The sequence below is a fragment of the Eumetopias jubatus genome, unplaced genomic scaffold (genome assembly GCF_037043125.1).
Source record: "Eumetopias jubatus isolate StellerSeaLion01/CBP00866 unplaced genomic scaffold, mEumJub1_p1.0 scaffold_7, whole genome shotgun sequence".
NCBI lineage: Eukaryota > Metazoa > Chordata > Mammalia > Carnivora > Otariidae > Eumetopias > Eumetopias jubatus.
The window spans coordinates 2,917,803-2,939,595 of NW_028274813.1; the positions used below are offsets into that span (position 1 = coordinate 2,917,803).

Here is a 21,793-nt window from a genome sequence, read left to right on the forward strand (position 1 = left end):
ATAAATGCAGGTTTAAAGATTTTTAAAAGAAAAATAACTTGGAGGCAAATGGAGTTAGCATCTGTCCCTAATTCAGGTAGCCCTGAGTGAAAATTCTGGAAAGCGTATAAAACCCTGGTAATCACTTCAACACTGCAGACACTTCATCCATTCGCGTTAGCAGAGGGACTTCCTAGTAGTGGAAATCTATATGCATCTCCCTGCCACTCCCAGCGGCACATTCCAGGCCTAGGGACCATGGCCACCCGGCAAGACCCTGCCCTGGCCTAGCAGAGTCACCTTCCTGGGAGGACACACTCTGGGTGAGAGTGGTTCTGGGGGGTCCTCTCTGTACCCCGTGCTCCTGGCTCCAGGCCCACATAGGTCCTCTTGCTCAGAGGGGATGTGAGAAGACACTGACCCTCACAGCTCCTCAATATCCAGTGGTAAAATTCCAGGCTGTTGAAAAAGGCTGAGGTGAGCAGCCTCCTCAGATCAGAGCACCCGGGCCCGAGGGACCTGCCAGGGGACCAGGGGGCACAGGAGCCCCAGATGCTCCCAAAACAGCAACCAAAGGGGCTCCAGATCAGGACCAGATGCCAAAACATTTAAGAATCCTTGGAATTTTTCCAACTGGATACGTCCTGATCAAATTAAGTTAATGTAAAATCTACCTGCCTTAAAAAAAAGTATGCCCAAGGGCAGTGTGAGACACATGACCTCTGGGGGAGGCTACACAAGGCCCTTCTCACTGGCCCCTGAAATGTGGGAACCACCTACGGGCCCACCTGCTCCACAGCACCAACCCTGCCCAGCATGTGTGGCCAAACGGGTCTGGAGTGTCTGTAAAGTCATTTATTTTGAGATAATCTTACAGTAACTCCTATTTTACAGATTTAAAAATAGTTTTTTAGAACCTAAAAAGTTATTACTTTTGCTTGCCCTTTTGTAAAGGAATTCCGTTTTCTCAGTTCCTAACAATATTTTGCTCTGAATTTAACCACTCTGTAGCGTTTATTTGCTTGCTTCTGAAATTTCTGATGCCCCAAAATGGCATGAGGTTCTCTGTTGCCTTTCTACTGTACGCATCACTATCGTGATCTACGAAACCTCCAACTTCAGCTACTGGGGAAGGACGGAGTCTCTGGCATGCTGGTCTCGAAGATGTCACCAGCTCAACAGGCCTGGCCATGCCCCTTACCTCACTCCTCAGAAGGGTCTGGACACTGCACTTATGGGGGCAAGACACCACCACACAGGGACACTCAGTGTCTTCGTGTTTCTGGAGGAAAAAGAGAAAGCATCATCAACTTTGAGACATACAACCCGCCTCCCTTCAGACCCCATCGGTATCTCCACTGTCACCATGAAGACCCAAAGGACACTCTGCTCACTGGCCCAGTTTTCTTGAGTTCTGACACATTTGGAGGAGTCCTCATGCTCAGCTTGAGAGCCAAAAAAGGTAAGGTGTTTCAGGAGATCTACCCAAATCTGACAGGTGAGGCCATCTGTGGGAGCACAGCAGTGTGGGGGGAGCCTGGAGATGGTGCCCCCACAGCAGCCTCTACCAGACAGCACCCGTTTGTGCGGGTGGGCACAGGCAGACTTGGCCCTTGCGGCCACTCCCACTGCAGCCCAGGGGCCAGACTTTGTTTGCTGGAGAGAAGGGTGGTTTTCTTTTGGCCTCTCAGGTTGGGGTCTGTAAATGATGCTTCTCCGACACTTGCAAACAGCATGAGCCGCTGGGTATTTAAATTACTTCCCTGGAATTTTACTAGATTATCTATAACGCATGGAAAATATGGACAAATTTTGATTTAGCCCTTCCTTGGATGGTATGAATTTCAACTCTGCAGAGGCTGGATGACAACTATTCAACCCATGCCACAGGCACCTGCTGGGCATCCGTTCAGTAGCAAAGTTACGGCAAGAGCTGCCCACCAGGACATCAAACCCAAGAGGCCTGGAGAGCACCGCCAGACACATGACAAAGGGCCACTCGAGAGAGACTAACGTAGGCAGAACGAGAGCTGTAACTGCAGGCCACACAACACAACCTGCGGGACAGGCCCCTGGAGGCCGCAGCACCAAGCAGGAAGGAATCTTGCTGTTTTCCTCGTTACCCTCGATACTTCTGATTCTCATCTGGTTTTTCAGATTAGGGCCTCCACAGTTATGCTGGGATGCTGAACGATGGGGGTGGGGGAGAGTGGGAGGCATAGCCGAGAGCCTCAGTCCAACTAGGCAGGCACAGTGCGGACCAAGGGCAACGGGGGCCCAAGTGAGGCGCCAGGCACCGCACTCTCTTCAGCGTGCTTTCAAGTCCGGTGTCTCTATGAGCGCGCTGGGGTATGGTCTAGTAGTGCAGAGATGGCTCTGCTCCTGGGCTCGGGCCTCAGAGGCCCGCAGAGGCCCCAGAGGGCAAGTCCAGGACTGCTCAGAGCTCAATAGAAAGCACCTGACTGGACTGAGCCTGACCAGCTGGCCTCCCACAAGAGGCACCACATGGGGCGGTGGGGCTGGCTTTCTACTCTGCCTGGCTGTGCTCGGATCCCTGAGAGTTCCCAGGTGCCAAGTCAAGGCTTTGTCTTTCAGTGGAAAACCCCGGACAAATGGCTCCACCTCCCTGCCTCATCTAGAAGTGGGAGGAGTATCTGTGCTTCCCTCATAGACGGGCTGTGAGGACCTGATCAGTCATGGGCCTGGAGAGGTAACATGGTGAACGTTCCACGGATGCCAGGCCTCCTCCCTGCACCTCCGTTCCCCAGGTCCGGTGTGTACCGGGTGCTGCGGCTGGCCCGATGAAGACAGCGCGCACACAGGTAAGCACCTCTGAGGCAAGCAGAGACCAGGAGGAAACACGGGGCAGGGGCTCTGGGAAGGGAGCTCTGAGGAGGACTGGCAGTGGGTGGGGGCAGTGTTCTAGGAGGGTGGGGCAGGAGATGGTGTGACAGAGGCTGGGGCCAGACCCATCAGTATCCTCCAACGCCTGTCTCTGCAGATCTGTGCAAACATACCAGAAAATGAATTTCTAGAAGTAGGCTTTGTTGGGTATCAAAGGGTACAGGTATTTTAAATGGATTTTGATAGATATTGTCAAACTGCTCTCCAATAACCCTACACAAACACACTCCCATCATCACAGGAACACAGGCTTATACCCTTGTCAATTCCATCAGACTTTTCAATCTCTGACGTGACAGGTGGAAAAGGCAGTGTGATTTGCAATTATTTAATAATGTGTGGGAAGGTATATTTTGATATTTATTAATCATTTATAGTTCCTGTGACTTGCCTTTTCACAGCTTTTGCCCACAGTAGTGGGCTGAATAGTGACACCCAAAATTCATGTCTCTCTAGAACCTTAGAATATGACCTTATTTGGAAATCAGATCTTTGCAGATGTAATCAGTGAAGATGAGGCCCTGGTGGATTAGGATTAGGGTGGGCCCTGGATCCAACCATGGGTGCCCTTATGAGAGGAGAGGACATGCCCCAGAAGAAGGTGTCTGAGCAGGGAGGCAGAGAGCCGCCAGCCAAGGAATGCCAAGGACCACAGCCTCTAGGAGCTGGAAGGGGCAGGGAAGGGGTCTTTCCTGGAGCCCTCAGAGGAAGCGCTGGCAAGACCTTGGGTTTGGATTTCTCGACTCCAGAACTGTGAGAGACCGTACTTCTGTTGTTCTAAGCCACCAGCTTTATGGTACTTTGTTAGAGCAGCCCCAGGAAAACAACAGGCCCACTTAAACGGATAACCTATTGATACGTAAGAATTCTCTCCATACTAATAAGTTAGTCCTGTCTACCAAATTAAATGTAACTCTGATAGGCACAGAATAGATATAACCATATGGTGGGCACCCACCAAGGACAAGAACATAACTGAGGGCTTCCCATTTACTGTGTGTCCTCCACCTTCCCCCAGGGAGGAACCCCTAACCCGAAAATCAGAATTTTGTGTTTCTACTTCCTTTGCTTAAAAAAGTTACATTACACATAAATGTGGGCCAGACAAAATACTGTTTTGATTGCTTTTGAATTTTATTAAAATGGAACTCTACCCTAAGAGTCTTCTGAGACCCGGCTGAGTATCGTGTTTCTCAGGCTAACGCTCGCGTCGTGTGTAGCTGGGGGTCCTCAGTCCTAAAATTTTCCTGCCACGTCCGTCACATGCAGTCTGCTGGGTCCACCACAACTGACATGTCCCCGCCCCAGCTGATGGACGTGTGGGGTTGTTCCCAGACAAAACCCTCTTAGAGGGCTACTGTACCACTGACTGTTTTGTTTTTGCTTTTTTTTTTTTTTTTTTAGAGATTTTATTTATTTATTTGGTAGAGAGAGACACAGCGAGAGAGAGCAGCTCGGTTATGCTGGGCCCTGTCTCCTGGTGTGTATGTGTGACAGTTTCTCTCACACAGCTAGGAGAGGGACTGCTAATTAGCCAAGTACAGGAAGGTTCAACCTAATAAAACATCGCCCAACTGCCTTCCACGGTGGCTGCACCTATACGATATATTCCCATTAAAAAATACACATTTTTCCAGAAAAGGAGATCTCTAGAATTCTGACTTTGCACAAGTTAACAGAACTGTTTAGAGATCACATCTGACAGTTTCTAGACTGGATGTGACAAACGGGATTCTCTCCTAGCACTTTAAATTATGCTGATCTACAGATTAAGAAAAAACTTGAAAACAGCAATGTAACGTCAATAGCATGGTTTAAACATAGGAAAGGAACTTTCATACGAGCTGCGACGGGCCAGGGCCTCGATGCTTTCTCAATCAGGATCTCATCAACACCCGGTGTACTTGATGCCCTTCATAAAACACAGGAAATATGGGGATGTCAGGGTGACCTGGGCTGGAGAAGTGACTCTGAGATGCCTGCTCTTTCTAAAAATAAGCCCACAGCAGGACAGGATGAGACTAAGCGCGCTCCTAGCTGACAGGAGGAGACCCGGAGCCCCAGCCCAGGCCCGACACGACAAGAGCCCTCCCAGCGTGTAGCTGCCCTGCTGCGGTCCGGGAGGGGGTCGCCACGGTGACCTGGGGCAGGTGAGCCCTTACCTTGTTACTTTAAAACCAGTCTCTTTTCAGCCTAGTCGGAGTTCAGAGTCAGTTACTTATATAGTGTCTAGCTGACACACTGTACAATTCTTTCTCGAATAAAGTTAATTCCTGGATTCTATTCTGCAAGTAAAGATAACTGGTTTTTGCAAGAAGCAAAGTATAACTTTGATAGCAACACACCAACACTGTAAGGGCTGCAATACTGCTAAGTATAGGTCTCATTCGTCTGAACTGAGTTACTGAAGGAACGATTCAATTAGGCCAAACACTATTCCTATTTTCTACAGTTCTTAAAGGCCCTTAATAACTGGAAATGTCTACAGAAATCATACAGGAAAAAGACTTCACAAGAGAAGAAAATCACAGGCAGAGGAAAGTTGTACAAAGGAAGGTAAACATGTAGATTATGAAGTAGAGTACATTTCATTTCATTTCATACAGAAAAACAAAAACTTCCCTAAATTTTGGTCAATAAATGCTCTAGAATATCCACCAGGAACCACCTGGGCCCCCACAACCTGGCTGCAAAACTCTGGTCCTCTCCCATCTTGGTCCCATCAGTCACGGTCCTGCCGAGTCCAGAGGTCATCCCCAGCAGCTCCCAGCTTCTCAGCAATGTCTGCCCCTCCTGCCCACCCCCCCAGCTCTCTCTGCCTCCGGGGCACCACTCTGCTGACCTTTCCATACTGGCCATTCCTTTGCTAGTTGACCTCCCCTCTTAGCAGTTTGTAAGCATTCATGAGCCCCAGGCCTCTGTCCCCAAGCCTCCAGGGACCACCTAATTAAGATGTACCAGTAGCCCAGACCACTGCCCTATTCTCCCCTCCAGCCTATGCTCCACCGAGCCCCACCTCAACAGAACACTCGGGTTCATCCAGATGCTCTAGTTACAGACATCATCCTTAACACATGCTCCATATTCAAGCCATGAACCAAAACCATTGCCTCTACCTTCCCAATGTACCCCAGTGGACCTCCCTCCTCCCTCCTGCACAGACCAACACTGCCTCGCCTCCACGTTTTCCTCTTACCCTACGTCTACTCGTCACACCTGCCAGAGTGCTGCACCTGATGGGGAACTCCGACGTCACCCCCTTGCTCAAGGCTGCCCAGTGCCTGCCTGCCCCCTCCCTCTCCCCTGCTACCCATCGCCTCTGCACCAGGCATGGGAGCCACGCTGGCCTCTCACAGCTCCTGAAATCCACCTGCCAAGTCAGTTCCATCTCAGAGCCTGTGCACCCCTTGCTGCTGCCTCTGCTCGGGGCACTCTCCCCACACTGCCTGCCTGACTGCCTTGGAGAGGCCAGCCCTGATCACCCCTTTGCCCATGATGCTACTGCATTTTTCTTCATAGTACAAATCACTACCACACATTATGTTTGGCTATTAATTACCTCTTCCCACTAGAAGGTGAGTGTCACCACTGAACCCCCAGCTCCCAGCACAATGCCCAGCACAGAGTAGGTACTCAGTGAGTATTTGTGCAAGAAATGGACAAATATTAGAGGGCTACTGTACCACTGACTGTTTTGTTTTTGCTTTTTTTTTTTTTTTTTTTTAGAGATTTTATTTATTTGGTAGAGAGAGACACAGCGAGAGAGGAAACACAAGCAGGGGGAGTGAGGGAGGGAGAAGCAGGCTTCCTGCGGAGCAGGGAGCCCGATGCGGGGCTCGATCCCAGGACCCCGGGATCATGACCTGAGCCGAAGGCAGACGCTTAACGACTGAGCCGCCCAGGCGCCCCTACTACTGATTGTTTTTAAAGTCTGTCCTCCACTCCCAACATTTCTCTCTAATTTACAGATAAGGGATCTGATTTCTAACACATGCACAATACAGAACTGTGCCAAAATAATCAAGGTGTGAAAAATGTGAAATTCTCATCTCTCTCCCAAGACAGACAGCTGCACTTCGATGCTGCATGATGCATTACTCTGTTGAAGTGATGATTATGTCCCAGAGCTGCTTAAAAGATGAAGCAATCCAATAAGATTTTGAGGACATTCCCTGGGACAAGAGAAAAATTCTACCTTTTTTTGATAATTAGTCCTCATTTTTTTTTTTTTTTGGCATCCCAAATGAAAGTCAATCAAGGCAATGGGAAAATGTTAATTATACAAATCAAAATGGGCAAAACAAATAAAGCTTAACTCTGAATTAAAGCCAGATGAAAACTGCCATTTCCTCCTCTCTTTTTTCTTTATTCCTGTTAGAACAGTGCTTTAAATCTGTGACAAATTACATTTGGACGGAGCTGCAGGTAGGTTGGGGGGTGGAGGCAGCGCACCTGCAGCGTGATCATCGGGACCTGACTTTTGCAGTGGCTGCACGTGGCCTCCCGGTACTTGCAGGCCTTTTCCACATGGTCACGCAGGTCTCTTCGCAACACTTTTTCTTTGCAGTCAGCACGGACGCACAAAAGCTCTTCAAACTGGCAATCGTTCTTTAAATGCACCTATAAAACAAACACTTCAAGGTTCTTAATTGGCAAAGAAATTCAACCTGAAATACTGGATTCTAAGCCTCCAGAAATGTTTCTGCCTGCTGCCAGCCCCGTTTTTCACAGAGAAGAGTGACAAATGTATCGAGAAACAATGAATTTTGTATTCTATTTAGTGATTACCCGAACTATACTGCTTTTGAAGGCGTAAGCCAACTCTTCTTCCTGGGTAAATGAATGGTTAACTGCTAAGGACTTTGTTTTATTCCAGTTCGAGTATCTTTCCAGGATAAAATAAGATGCTAATAAAAAAAAAAGTTATGTGGAATTTCATGGTCAAAAAAAAAAGAGAGAGAAGGTTTTAACAAGCCTTCCAAAATTAAAAACCAGTTCAGATTTCTTTCCATTCTAAATAGGGTGGGGGTGTTTAAAAACCAGTTGGCAATTCTGCCAATGATGTCATAAAAATAACATTTTGTACCTCAGTGGCTTGGACTGCTATTATGTTTGGTTGTGTTTTGAAAATCAACGTAACCATGGTCTTAGGGTACCACATCATACTGATCAGGGAGTTATATTTCTTTCTTTCTTTCTTTCTTTTTAAAGATTTATTTGACAGAGCGCGAGCAAGTGTGTGCGAGTTGGGGGAGGGGCAGAGGGAGAGGGAGAAAGAGAATCTCAAGCAAACTCCCTGCTGAGCACGGAGCCAACAAGGGGGGGGGGCGGTTTCCATCTCACCACCCTGAGACCATGACCTGAGCCGAAACCAAGATGCTAAAGCAACTGAGCCCCCCAGGGCCCCAAGATGTTCTATTTCTTAATGTGAGCATGGAGCACGGACTCCTAGGGCTTACCAACAGGTGTCCCAGTGCCAACTGCTCTGTGCAGCCTCCACCTTCATTCCTGCAGTAGATCTGAAGAGCGAGGATCTCTCTCTTGCAGCAATTATCCTTAAACACCTGAAATGGGAAGATAGTTATTTCAGAGGATTAATATTTCTTAATCTCCACATGCTGCTACTTCAGAGAAGGCAAAACCACTTTAAAAAAGTCACAAGAGCGTCTCTTAAGTGGACCTCAGAAAGCATTAAGGACCAACTTAATTTCTAATTTCTAGAATAGAATGAAGGAGATGTCCCCACTAAGAGTCACAATTTAAATAATACAATCTTAACTACCGTCTTTTATTAGATAAGCCAAATGAAAACAAGTTATACCAAATAATTAAAGATCACTTTGGAGCATGCAAATACTCTGAATAGAGTAACTCTGACATAATCTCAAGGTGTGGATGCACCAGGGCCAGGTTCATATTTGGACTCTGGAGCCTTCCAGGAGCCAGCTCTGTGGGGGTGTCCATGGGTGGAACACTCCTACCAAGGGACAAGGGCAGAACCCCCTATCATTCAATGCCTCTTTAGGTCGCTTGCTAAAGAAACAGCAAGACTACTGTAAAAGATCATATCTTGCAGATGGTTTGTAAAACATTTTAGTTCTTTCTTCTAAGGTTTGGTCCCTCATACCTCATTTTTCACCAAAAAGGAGGCAGTATTAGCCTGCTACCAAAAAAAAAAACAAAACCCTCTTTTTTTTTTTTTAAAGATTTTATTTTTATTTATTCATTTGACAGAGAGAGACACAGCGAGAGAGGGAACACAAGCAGGGGGAGTGGGAGAGGGAGAAGCAGGCTTCGCACCGAGCAGGGAGCCCAATGTAGGGCTCAATCCCAGGACCTTAGGATCATGACCTGAGCTGAAGGCACACGCTAACAACTGAGCCACCCAGGAACCCCCCCAAAAAAACCCTCTTTTTAATAAATCTTGCAATGACTGAAGTTAATCCAATAATGAAAATCTTTCCGTTTGGGGGGCACCTGGATGGCTCAGTCCGTTAAGTGTCTGCCTGTGGCTCAGGTCATGATCCCAGGGTCCTGGGATCGAGCCCCGCATGGGGCTCCCTGCTCAGCGGGAGGCCTGCTTCTCCCTCTCCCACTCCCCCTGCTTGTGTTCCCTCTCTCGCTGTGTCTCTCTCTGTCAAATAAACAAATAAAATCTTTTTCAAAAAAATTTTTTAAAAATTAAAAAAAAAATGTTTCCCTTTGAAAATGAAAACACTTCTTTCTTTAATTGTATTTTTCCCTTAGAAAACAAGCAGGTTCATTCCTTCTAGCAAGAGTCTAGACTGTCTTCATCTTCAGGCGTTTCTAAGAAACTCCTATATGTTAACACTCTGTAAGAGTGAAAAAAACAGGACCTTAATATGCCTTTCTCAACTCCACAGGCAAAGAAATAGAATCAACAGCTGTTAAGAGTTAAAAATAATTTGGAGTCAAATCTAATCCTTCATAAACATGACCTTTTTAAAAACACACTAAAGTCACCAAACAGGTATTTTTAGCAGGTAGGAAATAAGCTTCCTTTTTGTGGCATTAAGTTTCTTAAAGTCATTTGAGTTTAACTTTACGGATACAAAACAAAGATTGGCAATGTCAAAATAGTGAAAGTACAGCATTTGAGAGCCGAGATGATTTACTGCAACTTTCCCATTGTATAGAGGAGGAGCCTGAGGCCCCACAGTGACCTGCAGAGGGCAGATCTCAGTCTCCAAGCCCCATTTTCCCATGAGGAGGATCCAAGGCGTTTGTCAGTGTCATTCATGATGCTCCAACAAAACTAGTAATTCTTCTTCAGTTACTAATGCCATTGAAAAATAGGGATAATAATTCTGAACAATGAGACAGACAAGGTCCGGTGTTTGAACCTCTACCTCGATCACATGGGTCGGACACACGTTAACAAGCTAGTGGCCATGCTAGTGGCCATGCTAAGATAAGGGGTAGTTGGGTGACTTGTTTTCCTAGAAACAACCCCTTCCCTTCGATGCAGTGCAGCCTGCAGCAGCAGGTAAACGCTGAGGAAGACAAGGGATGTGGTCATGGTGCCAGTTCCGTCTCTAAGCTGCCCAGAGGAGTTACACCAGGCGCCCTTGTTCTGGCTGCAGAGGAGCCCCTACTGCCTGGATTCTCAAATCCTCGTACTCACCTGGGCGGCCCTGACCACAGACCTAATCTGCAAAGTGCTCTGGACACAAAACCCCAGAGCAGGAATTTTATCGTATAATTTAATGACCTACATTTAAAAAATTGTTAGGTTCATCAATCAAAATATTGGTACCACACATTTTTTATTGGTATTTTAAGTACTTTAAGAATGAGTCATTTCAAACTAAAAGCATGCCTAGCGGGCTTTGGCAATGCATAGATGACCAGAGGCACCCCGGGCGGTGGGGGGGGATCAGAGCCCCAGGAGGGAAGCTGGTGGGCGGCCCCCCAGAGGCCCTCTGAGAGTCTGCACTGACAGAGAGCTTTCACTGGCACACATAATCACGAGGCAGGGGGAGGGTGGAAATCCCACATCCGTCTAGTGACTGGGAGGTGGTGCACAGGGGCAGGCAGAGAGCAAATCCTGCTGAACTCCTGAGACCAGCAGAGTCCCAGCTGTCTGGTGGAAAGGCCTGAGAGGACGGCTTGCGTCTCCACACTTCACCCCCACGCGCCTTCCGGGGTCTCCGGAGGTGGTGCCACTACCGGCACAGGCAAGGACACAGGTGGGTGAAGTACCTGGCCAAGGTCACCTAGCTGGGCAGCTGTCCTGCCTCGACACTGCAGCACCCACAGTCAAGCCCCAACACGCAATCCAAGCATGCCCAGAGCACCGGGTGCAAACCATGGGCCAAGTATGGCCAAAGCCTTTGACAAGGTTGTTTATTAAAATCCCAAGAATACCTTATCTTTAATGATGCCTTCTTGACACGCAGTACATTTTGGGCTTGAGGAGCTGAGGGGAAAACACACCATGAAGACATTAGATGGAGTGGAAGTCCTAGTCTCACTTGAACCAGTATGGTCAACCCACTGTGCGAAGCTCATGGCTGCAACCAGAGCCCCAGGATGCCACAGCGAACCGGGTTCACATAGGAAGCCACAGGAGCAAAGGGCTCAATTTTTTAATGGTAATTTTTCATAAGGAAGTTTTTAAGCAGCACAGCTTAGATCAGTCCCACTTGGAAAGCCCCTTTCAATTAAAAGTGAAATTTTATTTCAGAAACCAAAACTAGCTCTCGGTGGAAAAGCTCTGTGGTGTGAGCGTCCATAGCTTATTAGGAGGGCCTACAAATGGTCTTGCTTTATAAAAACAGTCAGTACTTACTCCATAAGCTATTTTCCTTCACAATATACTGAAAAGCCAGTGCAATTCCACAGTTAACAGGAGAATTTAACACTGACCTTGTCTAAGGAAACCACTCGTCCACTATTCATTCTTGTCCCCAAACGCAGGACAAGAGCCCCTGCTCTCAAGCTGCCCTTTTTTGGACTTGATTCTAACCCCACATCTTGTGCCTGGAAACCATCTCCTAGAGATTAAAAACAAAACGAAGTTTGAGCCCTCTCTACTTCCATGGCCCCTGCCCTAGACAGCCAAGGGCTCCCGGAGTCCAGGACAGGGAGCGTCAGCGGAGGCTTCGGGAAGGAGGATGCAGGGTTGGACATGTGTACGCCAGAGCCCTGGGCACAGTGGGGAGGCTCCAAAAGCCTGGGAAGCTGGGCAGGAGAACTGGGGGTTGATGGGAGACAAAATTAATGTGTTTTTAAATAAAAGCTTTCATTTAAACTATACTAATATGAAGCCTGTGCTAAACTGCTTTAATCATATGAATCTTTTTACATCCTTAGACCCTAGGGCTGAGTAGCATCTGAGTGGGATCCCCTGACACCTGCAAAAACATGGAAGAGGAGAGCCAGGGGCAGAAAAAGGAGCGAAACCAGAAGAGGAACAGCCCTCTGGATCCCTAGCTCTAGGGCCCACCCCGCACCCCCAGCCCCACAGCCAGCAGCCCTACCCTGGCCCAGCGCTCTGTCCGGGTTTGCATGGTAAGAAAAACCAGGTGCTCTGAGTCTGCTCTGCTATCACTAAGCTTGACTCAAGAGTCATTTTAGCCACAAAGCAGGGGAAGCTGAGCTCACTGTTTGGGATAAGTGGGTAAGACCACAGCCAGAAGTACCCAGGGGGAGGATGACAAGGAGGAAGGCTGTCTGCAGTGTGGTTATTAAGGGCCGTGCCCTCAGCGGTGAATCAGGAGAAGTGGGCGGCCTTCCCAGGCCCCTGTGCCCTGACCTTGGGGAGCAAGTCTGGGAGCATCCTGCAGTAACCCCCAGTGCCCAGCACCATGCCCAGAAAATACCTGGGGGATGAACCAAGATGCTCTCTTGGACACTGTTGTTTGTGCTGTCAAACTCCAGCCTGCCTCCCGGACTCCCTCTGTGATTCTAAACTGGCAGCGATACTTAGCTGACAAGGGCTTCCAAAGGCTTGGTGCATGCTTTGCTGACTGCTGGGCAAGCACAAAAACACTAGATTCCTACCCAGGCTGGGACATACTCAGTCCTCCCTGCTGGCCCTGTCCTCCTCAGCCTCTGCCCCCCAGGAGCACCTGCACTTTCAGGGCTCCTTTGTCACTTGCTAATGGGCATGTCTCTCCAATGAACCAGAAGCCTCTGGAGCAACACGGACAGGGGACACCGGGGCCCAGGGCCAGAGTGGCGAGCACCATTGGGAAGTGGCAGGTGCAGGAGGGACTTTCGGGAGGTGCTTGGTGGGGAGGAGACAGAAATCTGTGGGATGGGGCTGGGCAGTCCAGGCTGCGAGTCACGGATGCCCTGGGAAATTCAGGCATGAGGTTCTACTGAGTTTCCCTAAATGATTCACAGGCGAGGCTCTGAGAACCTTGAGTTTCTTCAGAGCTTTTACCCTTCCGAACGTACTGTCTGGAGAAGTGATGGCGCGGGCGGGAGAGAGACCGGGGAAGCGCCGGGCTGCGGGGCCTACCTCAGCAAGGCAGCCATGCAGGTGTCGCAGAACCGGTGCCCGCACTCCGTCTGCTTCGGGTTACACAGCACCAGGCGGCACTCCTCGCACCTGTACTTGTCCTCCACGGTTTTCACAAACCTTTCCCGGTAGCCTCCTTGTTCAGGGACGAAGACGGACGTCCCAGCGCCGCGGTCCGGGTGCAGCTTTAGCGGTGGGTTAGTCTGCAGGGTGCCGGGGGAGTCCATCTTTTTACTTGGCTCCATTTTAGGAAAGAGAAAATCTGCGGGGGAGAAAGTATCAGTAATGAGTAAAATGCTCTCACGCCCTCCTGTGCAAGGAGAAGAAGCACAGGTTTGGGGACGGAACAGTACCTGAGAGCTGTGGGGTTTTTTCAGTTTAAGTAACACTCAAGAACCCTCCTGACTTTAATGCGTGATGGGAACAAGACAGGAGCAAATGTGCATCTTTCCTTTCGACGTTAGCCAAACATGACTGTTAACATTATTGTGCAAAAAACCTCTAAAAGGTACTGGTTGTGTCATTAAGGTTTTTTGAAATACAGGTTAATACTTGACGGTAACTTAAAAATTCTATGCATCATTTTGAAATTTTGGCCAAAGCAACAGTCGTTCTCAGCCAGTTTTATTTCTTGGTTCTCCTCACTGCCGATGGCAGTGCCGTGACGTGCCTCAGGGGTGGCCTACCACACGGTGATGCCATCGCTGTGGAGCCTATGCCCAGAACAGCGTCATTCACTCCAACCACAGCAGGCACTGTTGGATGGTGTCTGCAGACTCCTCAGGAGACTTTTGCCCCCACATAGACCCCACGAGTGTGCCCACAAGGCTCCAGTCTGGGCACGCTGTGACTGTCACCCGCTTTCTGCCCAGGCGGCCGGCCTGGCCCCACCTCGCCTCACCACGACCCCATGCCGTGCACCACAGAGCCTCAGGGTGCACCCACTGCGGAGCTACAGGCACTCTCGCGCCGGGGATGGAGCCGGCGGAGGGCACACCACAACTGAATGACTGAACGGGTCTCCTGTCCATATGGGCAGGCTGTCCTACCTCACATGGTGACAAGTGCACAGATGCCTGGTTCCCACCTGCAAGTTCCCATCAACAGGCAAAATGAGCAGCTCCTAGACACAAGCCACAGAGATCTCAGCCTGTGCAGGCCTCCAGCTGAAGTGCATGGCAGCACATCTGGTGAACCTGCAGAGGAATTTCTTGCAAAGCTCACCAGGTCTCTCAAAACTACACTGTGTTCTTGCTCAATCCAACTATTTCTGCTAATTACAAAAATAAGGGCCAAATTCCTTCTACTCACAAGGCCGCGGGCATCTGTGCCTCATCCCCCTCCCTTCTCTCATCAGTGCAAGGCTGCCCGGAGCTGGTGTGGGGGCCTGGCACGTTTGCTGGAATGGGAGGCAGACCCTCACCCCAGGCCACGGCCTGCTGGGTGCAGAGCCGACTCTCTAGAGCCTTATTCCTCGCACTGCCTTGTTCTGCCTCTTTATGAGGCTGAAAGAATGAACGTTTCATGACTAGGGCTGTACAAAACGCCAGCAGCCTAACATCTGAAAAATAAATGAACTGGTGTTCTAGCCACACTCAGGCTGGTTTTAATAAAATAGGACATCACTGTGGCAAAGAGTGGGAGCCTCCTTTGAAATCCATTTATGAAAACAAAAAAAGCTTTCAAAATGACCTCAAAAGGCCAGCAGCCCTTTGCTCACCAATTTGTTGACCAGAATCCTGTTCATTAATGCTAAGCGGGAAGGTGCCTGGTGCTTACTTTGCCTGTCAGAGAAAACGGGTGACCAGGAGCCGAGCTGCTGCCAAGTAGCCACGTCAACTCTGGCAATGTGTGACCCTCTCCCACTCTCCATGTCAGGCCCTTGCTTCTGCAGATGCTCTGGGATCCCCCACCCCCGAGAATGTACCTCCCCACCTTCTCAAGGAGGCTCACCCGGGCCAACCCCACTCACCTGACTCCCTTTGCCCTGCTGTGCTTTTTCCATGGCACTTCCCACCCTCTAACTCTGCATGCTTCTTGTGAATTGTCTCTCTTCTCAGGCAGAATATAAGCTCCCTGGAGACACGAGTTTTGTTCACAAACCCCAGGCACCTAGAATAGTGCCTGATGGGCAGAAGGTACCCAGTACGCAGTTGCTGAGCTAACAGAGGGAAAGGTGAGGTCTGTGCCACTAGTACCAAGCTGTGTTTCTATGACAACCGACTCTTGCAGGAAAAGAAAACTCTTCAGCTTTTAGATTTGATCTTGGAGTTTCCAGCCTTGAAAACTCCTTCTTAGATTATAAGCTACTTATGACTTTGGTTTAGTATCTTAGCCAATGGTATGTAGAAAGCTATGTATTCAATAAACAGTTTTTAAGGAGAAATACTTGATTCTCGGGGCGCCTGGGTGGCTTGGTCAGTTAAGGGTCTGCCTTCAGCTCAGGTCATGATCCTGGAGTCCCAGGATTGAACCCCATGTGGGGCTCCCCACTCAGTGGGGAGTCTGCTTCTGCCTCTGCCCCTCCCCACTGTTCATGCTCCCTCTCTCAAATAAATAAAATCTTCAGAAAAAGAGAAATATTTGATTCTTTAAAGGTAATTCCTATTTCAAACCTGAGAGACAATTAGCTTTGGATCAAACTAATGATAAATAATAAATGTTCATTTACCTATAACATGTCATACTCTGTATAAACAAGTAAAGAATACAGTTTGGGATCTTCTGTTTTTGTACATTACTTAAGATAAGTGAACAGATGCAAAATGTATCCCAGGCACATCAAAGAAAACATCACAGCAGCCCTGTCCTAAAGGGCAGAGGACAGCCCACGGCCAGCAGGTCTGTCAGGACTTATCTGTAATGCAGGGTGCCAACGTGGGCATCTCTGCAATGGGCCACTGGGGGCCTCTGCCAATCCTACCCAGCATCCCTGCATTTCATCCCACGCATGGCCCATTCCCGATCTAGGCTGCAGGCTGGAGAATGAGCCTTTGGGGAAGGAGGGAAAGATGCCCTACAGTGCTTGGACTGCAGGAACCAGAGAAACACCAGACCTCCTCTACCTTAAGTCCACAAGGGAGGAAAAAGAAGCATAAGAAAATGGTCTAAACATGAAATGTCCAGAACAGGCAGATCTATAGAGACAGAAAGCAGATTCATGGTTGCCAGGGCTGGGGGATGGGGAGCATGTGTACTAATGCGTGCGGGGTTTCCTGCTGAGGTGATGGAGGTGTTCGGGGACTGGATAATGGGGATGGGTGCATAGCTCTGTGAATACACTACAACCCCCTGCTGAACCAGACATTTTAAAGCGGTGAATTTTATAGTACGAGAATTATATTTCAATTTAAAATCTAAACCAAAAAATACTACAAAATAACTGTTCAAAATGGCTCCATTTGGGTTTGGTTAATTTGTGACATTTAGTGGCATATACTCTAAAGTATAAGACTCTAACACTAAATCCGTATCTGCCCAATGCTGTGGTCAGTGACGGACATATGGGGGAGCACGGAAAGACTTTCATTTACAATAGTACGTGCCCTCAGAGAAGACAACAAACAACTAAAATATGGGGGTGTAAAGTGCAAAGAATAAGGACCAGATCCCCCGACTGCAGATACCCAGAGGCAGATGCTCTCTTCTGGCGTTCTGTGAGAGCACAGAGACATCCAGAAATGGCAAATGCATGTAAAGAAAACGGGTCTTCTTTCTCCCCTGTGTCGCACATGCAAATTAATCAACAGCTTCCTTTTAAACCAACGCTGTATTCTAGCCATTTTCCGTATCAGCATATGCAGATCTACTTTATTATTTTGAAGGGCTGCATATAGCACTCTACTGGATGGTTTACCATAATTTATATAACCAGTTCCAAGAGACTTAGGCTGGTTCTGAAGTTTTGCTATATTTTTTAAAAAAGATTTTATTTTTTTTTAGAGAGAGAGAGTGCATGAGAGCACGCAAGCACGAATGGGGGGCCGGGGAGGGAGAGGGGCAGAGGGAGAGGGAGAATCCCAAGCAGACTCCCCACTGGAGCCTGACGTAGGGCTCCATCTCACAACACTAAAATCATGACACTCAACTGACTGAGCCACCCAGGTGCCCCGATGTTTTGCTGTTATGAACACCTGCAGTGAACATTCCTGAACATCTATCTTCGCACATTTAGGCAACCATACAGCAACAGAACTGCTGGGTCAAAGGTGATGTGCATTTTACAGTACTGTAATCACTGCCAAACACTTCTAAAAGGTTGTAAATTACATATTTCCTCCAATATTTACTAAACTATTAAACAAATATTATTTCAGAGGACAACACCCCATCTCACTGCACTTCCCACTTTATTTCGGCCCCAACGGCGTTTCCTGAAGAGTGTTGCTGGCTACACCGTTGTGCAAGCATCATGGCCCTCAGCCTGGGAATGCCGGGGTGGGGAGCATGCCCACCACCCTTCTACATGGGCAGGAACACCTTTCTCCACGAGAGTGACTCTGCAAAGGTTTGCCAAACCAACCACATTTTATTTCAACAAATACAACTGGGCACCTACAACATACACAGCTCTGGACCTCACATATCAGGGACACAGGGATGGAGGAGACTGCCCCCATCCTTAGAGAGCTTTGACGGAGTCATGAGGAGAAGAGGTGAGCACTCCAGGATCAACAAGCAGCGGGTGTAAGAATGGGAGTTATAAAGGGCTGCAGATCTTCCAGAGAGAAAGATATCACATGGGTTTTGGGGAGATCGAGGCTTTGTGAGCTGGACTGGTGGTATCATTTCAATTCCAACAAAGGAGGACAGGGAGTAGCAGCAGACACAGCACTGTCAGGCGGTCGTGGAGGGGAACCTGGTGTTAGGGGTCCCGGGGGGAGGAACCAGCCAGGCAGGACAGCTGGCACTTAGTGGCCTGGGTGATGAGGCTGCCCCAGTGTCCTTCCCTGAGGTGGATCCTTGGGCACAGCACTGATCCTCAGGGCCTCGCTTCTCTTCACCCGAAAAGCAGACACTACCCCTAACTGTCCTAGCACTATCAGGCGTCACTGTAATATTTTATGTTGAGTCCATCTGCAGACTCTGCAGCATTGCATACAGAGAAGACACGTCCTCCCTCCAACAGCGGTCAGGAGGTCTGACAAGGATTGGACTGCTTCCTCATCTTACTTAGCCCCAAGCCTTGTTTTAAAAGCCCCTTCTCGGTCATAGGACAAGAAAAAAATAAAAGGCATCCAGATTGGAAAGGAAGAAGTAAAACTATTTCTGTTTTCAGATGACATCATCCTGCATATACAACTCACAAAGGAATCAACTAAAAACGAGTTGAACTAATAAACTTATTAAACAAAGTTGCAGAATAAGAGATCGATCTATAAAAATCAATTGTATTTCTATACACTAGCAATGAGCGATCCAGAAATGAAATTAAGAAAACACTCCATTTGTAATAGCATCAAAAAGAATAAAATATCCAGGAATACACATAACCAAAAGAGGGCAACAGATGTATACTGAACATTAATTTCATAGAATGCTGTCACACCATATGTAGCCCTCTGCCATCAGCATTAAAAGTTTTCACCCGTGTTTGCTGTGTGCAGTAGTTCTACTTCATGCATTCTCACTGCTGTGTAATATTCCACAAGTGACCTAGCCATTTTCTGATCACAGCGGCCAGTCCTTGCTATTATGAAAAGTGTGCTCTGAACATTCCGGCACATCTGTTCTGGGGCCCTTATGTAAATTTCTCTAGGGTCTGTACTCTAGATCAGGGGGTCAGGGTTTAGCAAACTGAAGTCTGTGGGTCAAATCTAGCCAGTAGCCGATTTTTGTTAGGTTATGGTTACCAATTGCCTATTTCCTTGAGCCAAGAACGCATTTTAGATTTTTAAAGGGTTGAACAAACAAATGAAACAATGGCAACTATATGACAAGACTGTATGTGGTCCACAAAGCCTAGAATATTTACCATCTTGCCTTTTACAGAAAAAGTCTGCCAATCCCTGCCAGGGACTTTGCATCTAGAGTCCAGAGGAACTGCTGATCTGCAGGTTGTATGCACAGCCAATTTACAAGCTAGGACCAAACTGCTCTCCAAAGCAAAGCAGCATAAATGTTTCTCTTAATCCACATCCTCACCAACACTGGGAATCAGACATCTTAGGTTCTGCCAACCTAGCAAGTACAATGGTTTCTGTTTTCTTACTCTGATGATTAAAAAGGTTTAGCATCTTTTCATACATTCATGGGCTCATGGGCCACTTATGCTTTTCCTTCCATGAAATGCACGACTGTGTCTCTCTGCCATGTTTTAATTGGGCTAGTATCTTTTACAATACTGATTTGTGGGGGTGACCTACATATTCTGACTGTTAAACCCACACCTGTAATACGTCTTCCCCCAGTTTGTAGATGGCTTTAACTTTATTTATGTCTTTTAATGAAGAGAAGTTCTTAATTTTAATGTAGTCAAGTTTATCCAGATCTTGGCCTTTTAAAAATATTCAGATTATCTTACAGGTGGTGCTGATGAAAAAGGAACAACAAGCAAATATGAAACTAAAATAGAAAGCAGCTCCAACTCTATTACAAAATCGTTTTCAAAAGAAGAATATTATGTTCAAATAAAACTAGCAAATAAGCCACTATGTCAAATAGACTCACACTGCTCAAGGAAGACATTCTTCCTACACAAGAGCTGTTCAAGTCAGAAATGACATGAACCCTGACCAGGCCCCGGGGGTAGGCCCATGACCTTCTGCATCAGTGAGGTGGCAGATGTGGGCCTTAGCTGGCCCAGGGAAAGCAGGAGCTAGACACCTCAGCAGGTGCCAGGACAGGTGGACAGATGAATACTCTCAGGTTTACTGATCATCCCAGGTTCTACCAGCCGTCAACTGTCACTATGAAAAGTCAGTTCTGATTTAAAGTGCGAGAATCATCTAATCACTTCCTAAAACAACTAGGATAATAGGAATGATGTCTTTAAGTCTTAAAATAAGACAAATACCCACCTATTCTGTCCCAAGGAAAAGGAAGTTTGGATTTGGAAAACCCCCCCACCACCACCGGAGGCAAATTTTTCATAATCAACTCAGAGGCTGATAATCATGAGCTTTCCTAAAGTTGGACAGTAATGTGGTGATCACCTTGAGACCATCTACAAAGTCATGCAGATGGAGAAGCCACAGAGGTGAATCTGCTTCAGGTTCCCTTCAATCTATCTATGTAAGAGGGAGGACAGAAACCTCAAGGTCACCAAAGGAAGCAAAACTTCCATCTGCAGGACCAAGTTTTCAGTAGCAACATGGGAGGGCACATGCCCTCTAACCAACAGGCACAAAACAAATATGAAAAATAATTTATCTTTTATCTTGTTCACCTCCCTAAGCCATCTTAAATCTTTTCTGAAATCAGGTGTGGTTACTTAAATTAGGCAAACTCAAAGTTAGTCACAATGTTAAAAACAGACTAATGAGTGGTTATCAGTGAAAATGGCTGAGTAAGAAACTCCAAAAGTCTACCCTTCAATAAAAGCAGGAAAAAAATCCTGGCAAAATCCATCAGACACAACTTCTTTGGGACCTTGGAAACTAACTAAAAGCTTGTAGCAATCAGAGGCACACTTAATCATGAGAAACCAACTGAATTGTGTTAAGAACAGTGAGCTCAGTGGCATTTTACCCAATCCTGAACCCATGTGCCAGGATAGTGGCCTGGAGGATAACAGTCTGTGATCCTGGGACAGGTATTTGGCAGGAGGTGGAGGGGTAGTGGAGAAGAACAGACCTCATTTGCAAAGACTTTCGGTGGTTTGTTTTGACCAACTCAAAGCATTTAGCTTTACCTTAATAGACTCAGAATTCTCCCAATGCTGAGGTGGCTACTGGTGATGGTGGTAGGGGGGTGGTTACTGAAAACATTTAGGGGCAAATTTATTAGTCACCATTGCCTGGAGCAATCAGTAACAACTGAGGGAAATAATAGATTAACCAAAATGTTGAGAAGAAAAGCTGGGGGAAAAGGGCTCTGACAAGCTCCAATGTGTTTCTGGGAATCTAGAAGGCCACACAAATGCCCAGGGCTGTGTGCATGCTCAGGAAAGACCTGAGAAGACCTTAAGCCTCTGGCTGACCTTCAGGTTCTGCACAGAGAAAGTGAATGGTAAGTAAGAGTTGCTGACTGCCCAGCTGAGTGTTGAAAGCATACTCCAACACTCATAAAGACTCCATCTGAAGACTGGGAGATCATTTTGGTTATAGGCACTTAAGGAAATCTGTGTCCAATCACTAGCTTACTACTACGCTAATCGAACAGGGACTTCAGTGACCACATGATAAAGAATATAAACTTTACAAACTTAGCTCAAGAATTCATTACACAAACAACAATTATAACAACAAATCCTGGGGAGAA

The 21,793-nt window shown here is 47.5% G+C and overlaps 1 protein-coding gene across 10 annotated transcripts in view; it reads right to left on the minus strand.

The window, feature by feature from the left end:
• The window catches only part of TRAF3 (TNF receptor associated factor 3), a 111,469-nt gene that overhangs the window by 19,568 nt on the left and 70,108 nt on the right, over positions 1 to 21,793 (minus strand). For all 10 annotated transcript variants that reach the window (XM_088024437.1, XM_028099910.2, XM_088024439.1 and 7 more), the window contains 5 exons: positions 13,373 to 13,634; positions 11,272 to 11,323; positions 8,343 to 8,447; positions 7,336 to 7,503; positions 1,181 to 1,261 (listed from right to left, as the gene is read on the minus strand). In XM_088024437.1, the coding sequence (XP_087880563.1) occupies positions 1,181 to 1,261; positions 7,336 to 7,503; positions 8,343 to 8,447; positions 11,272 to 11,323; positions 13,373 to 13,617 (651 nt within the window). In that variant the 5' untranslated portion in view covers positions 13,618 to 13,634. The remainder of the gene's footprint in view (positions 1 to 1,180; positions 1,262 to 7,335; positions 7,504 to 8,342; positions 8,448 to 11,271; positions 11,324 to 13,372; positions 13,635 to 21,793) is intronic.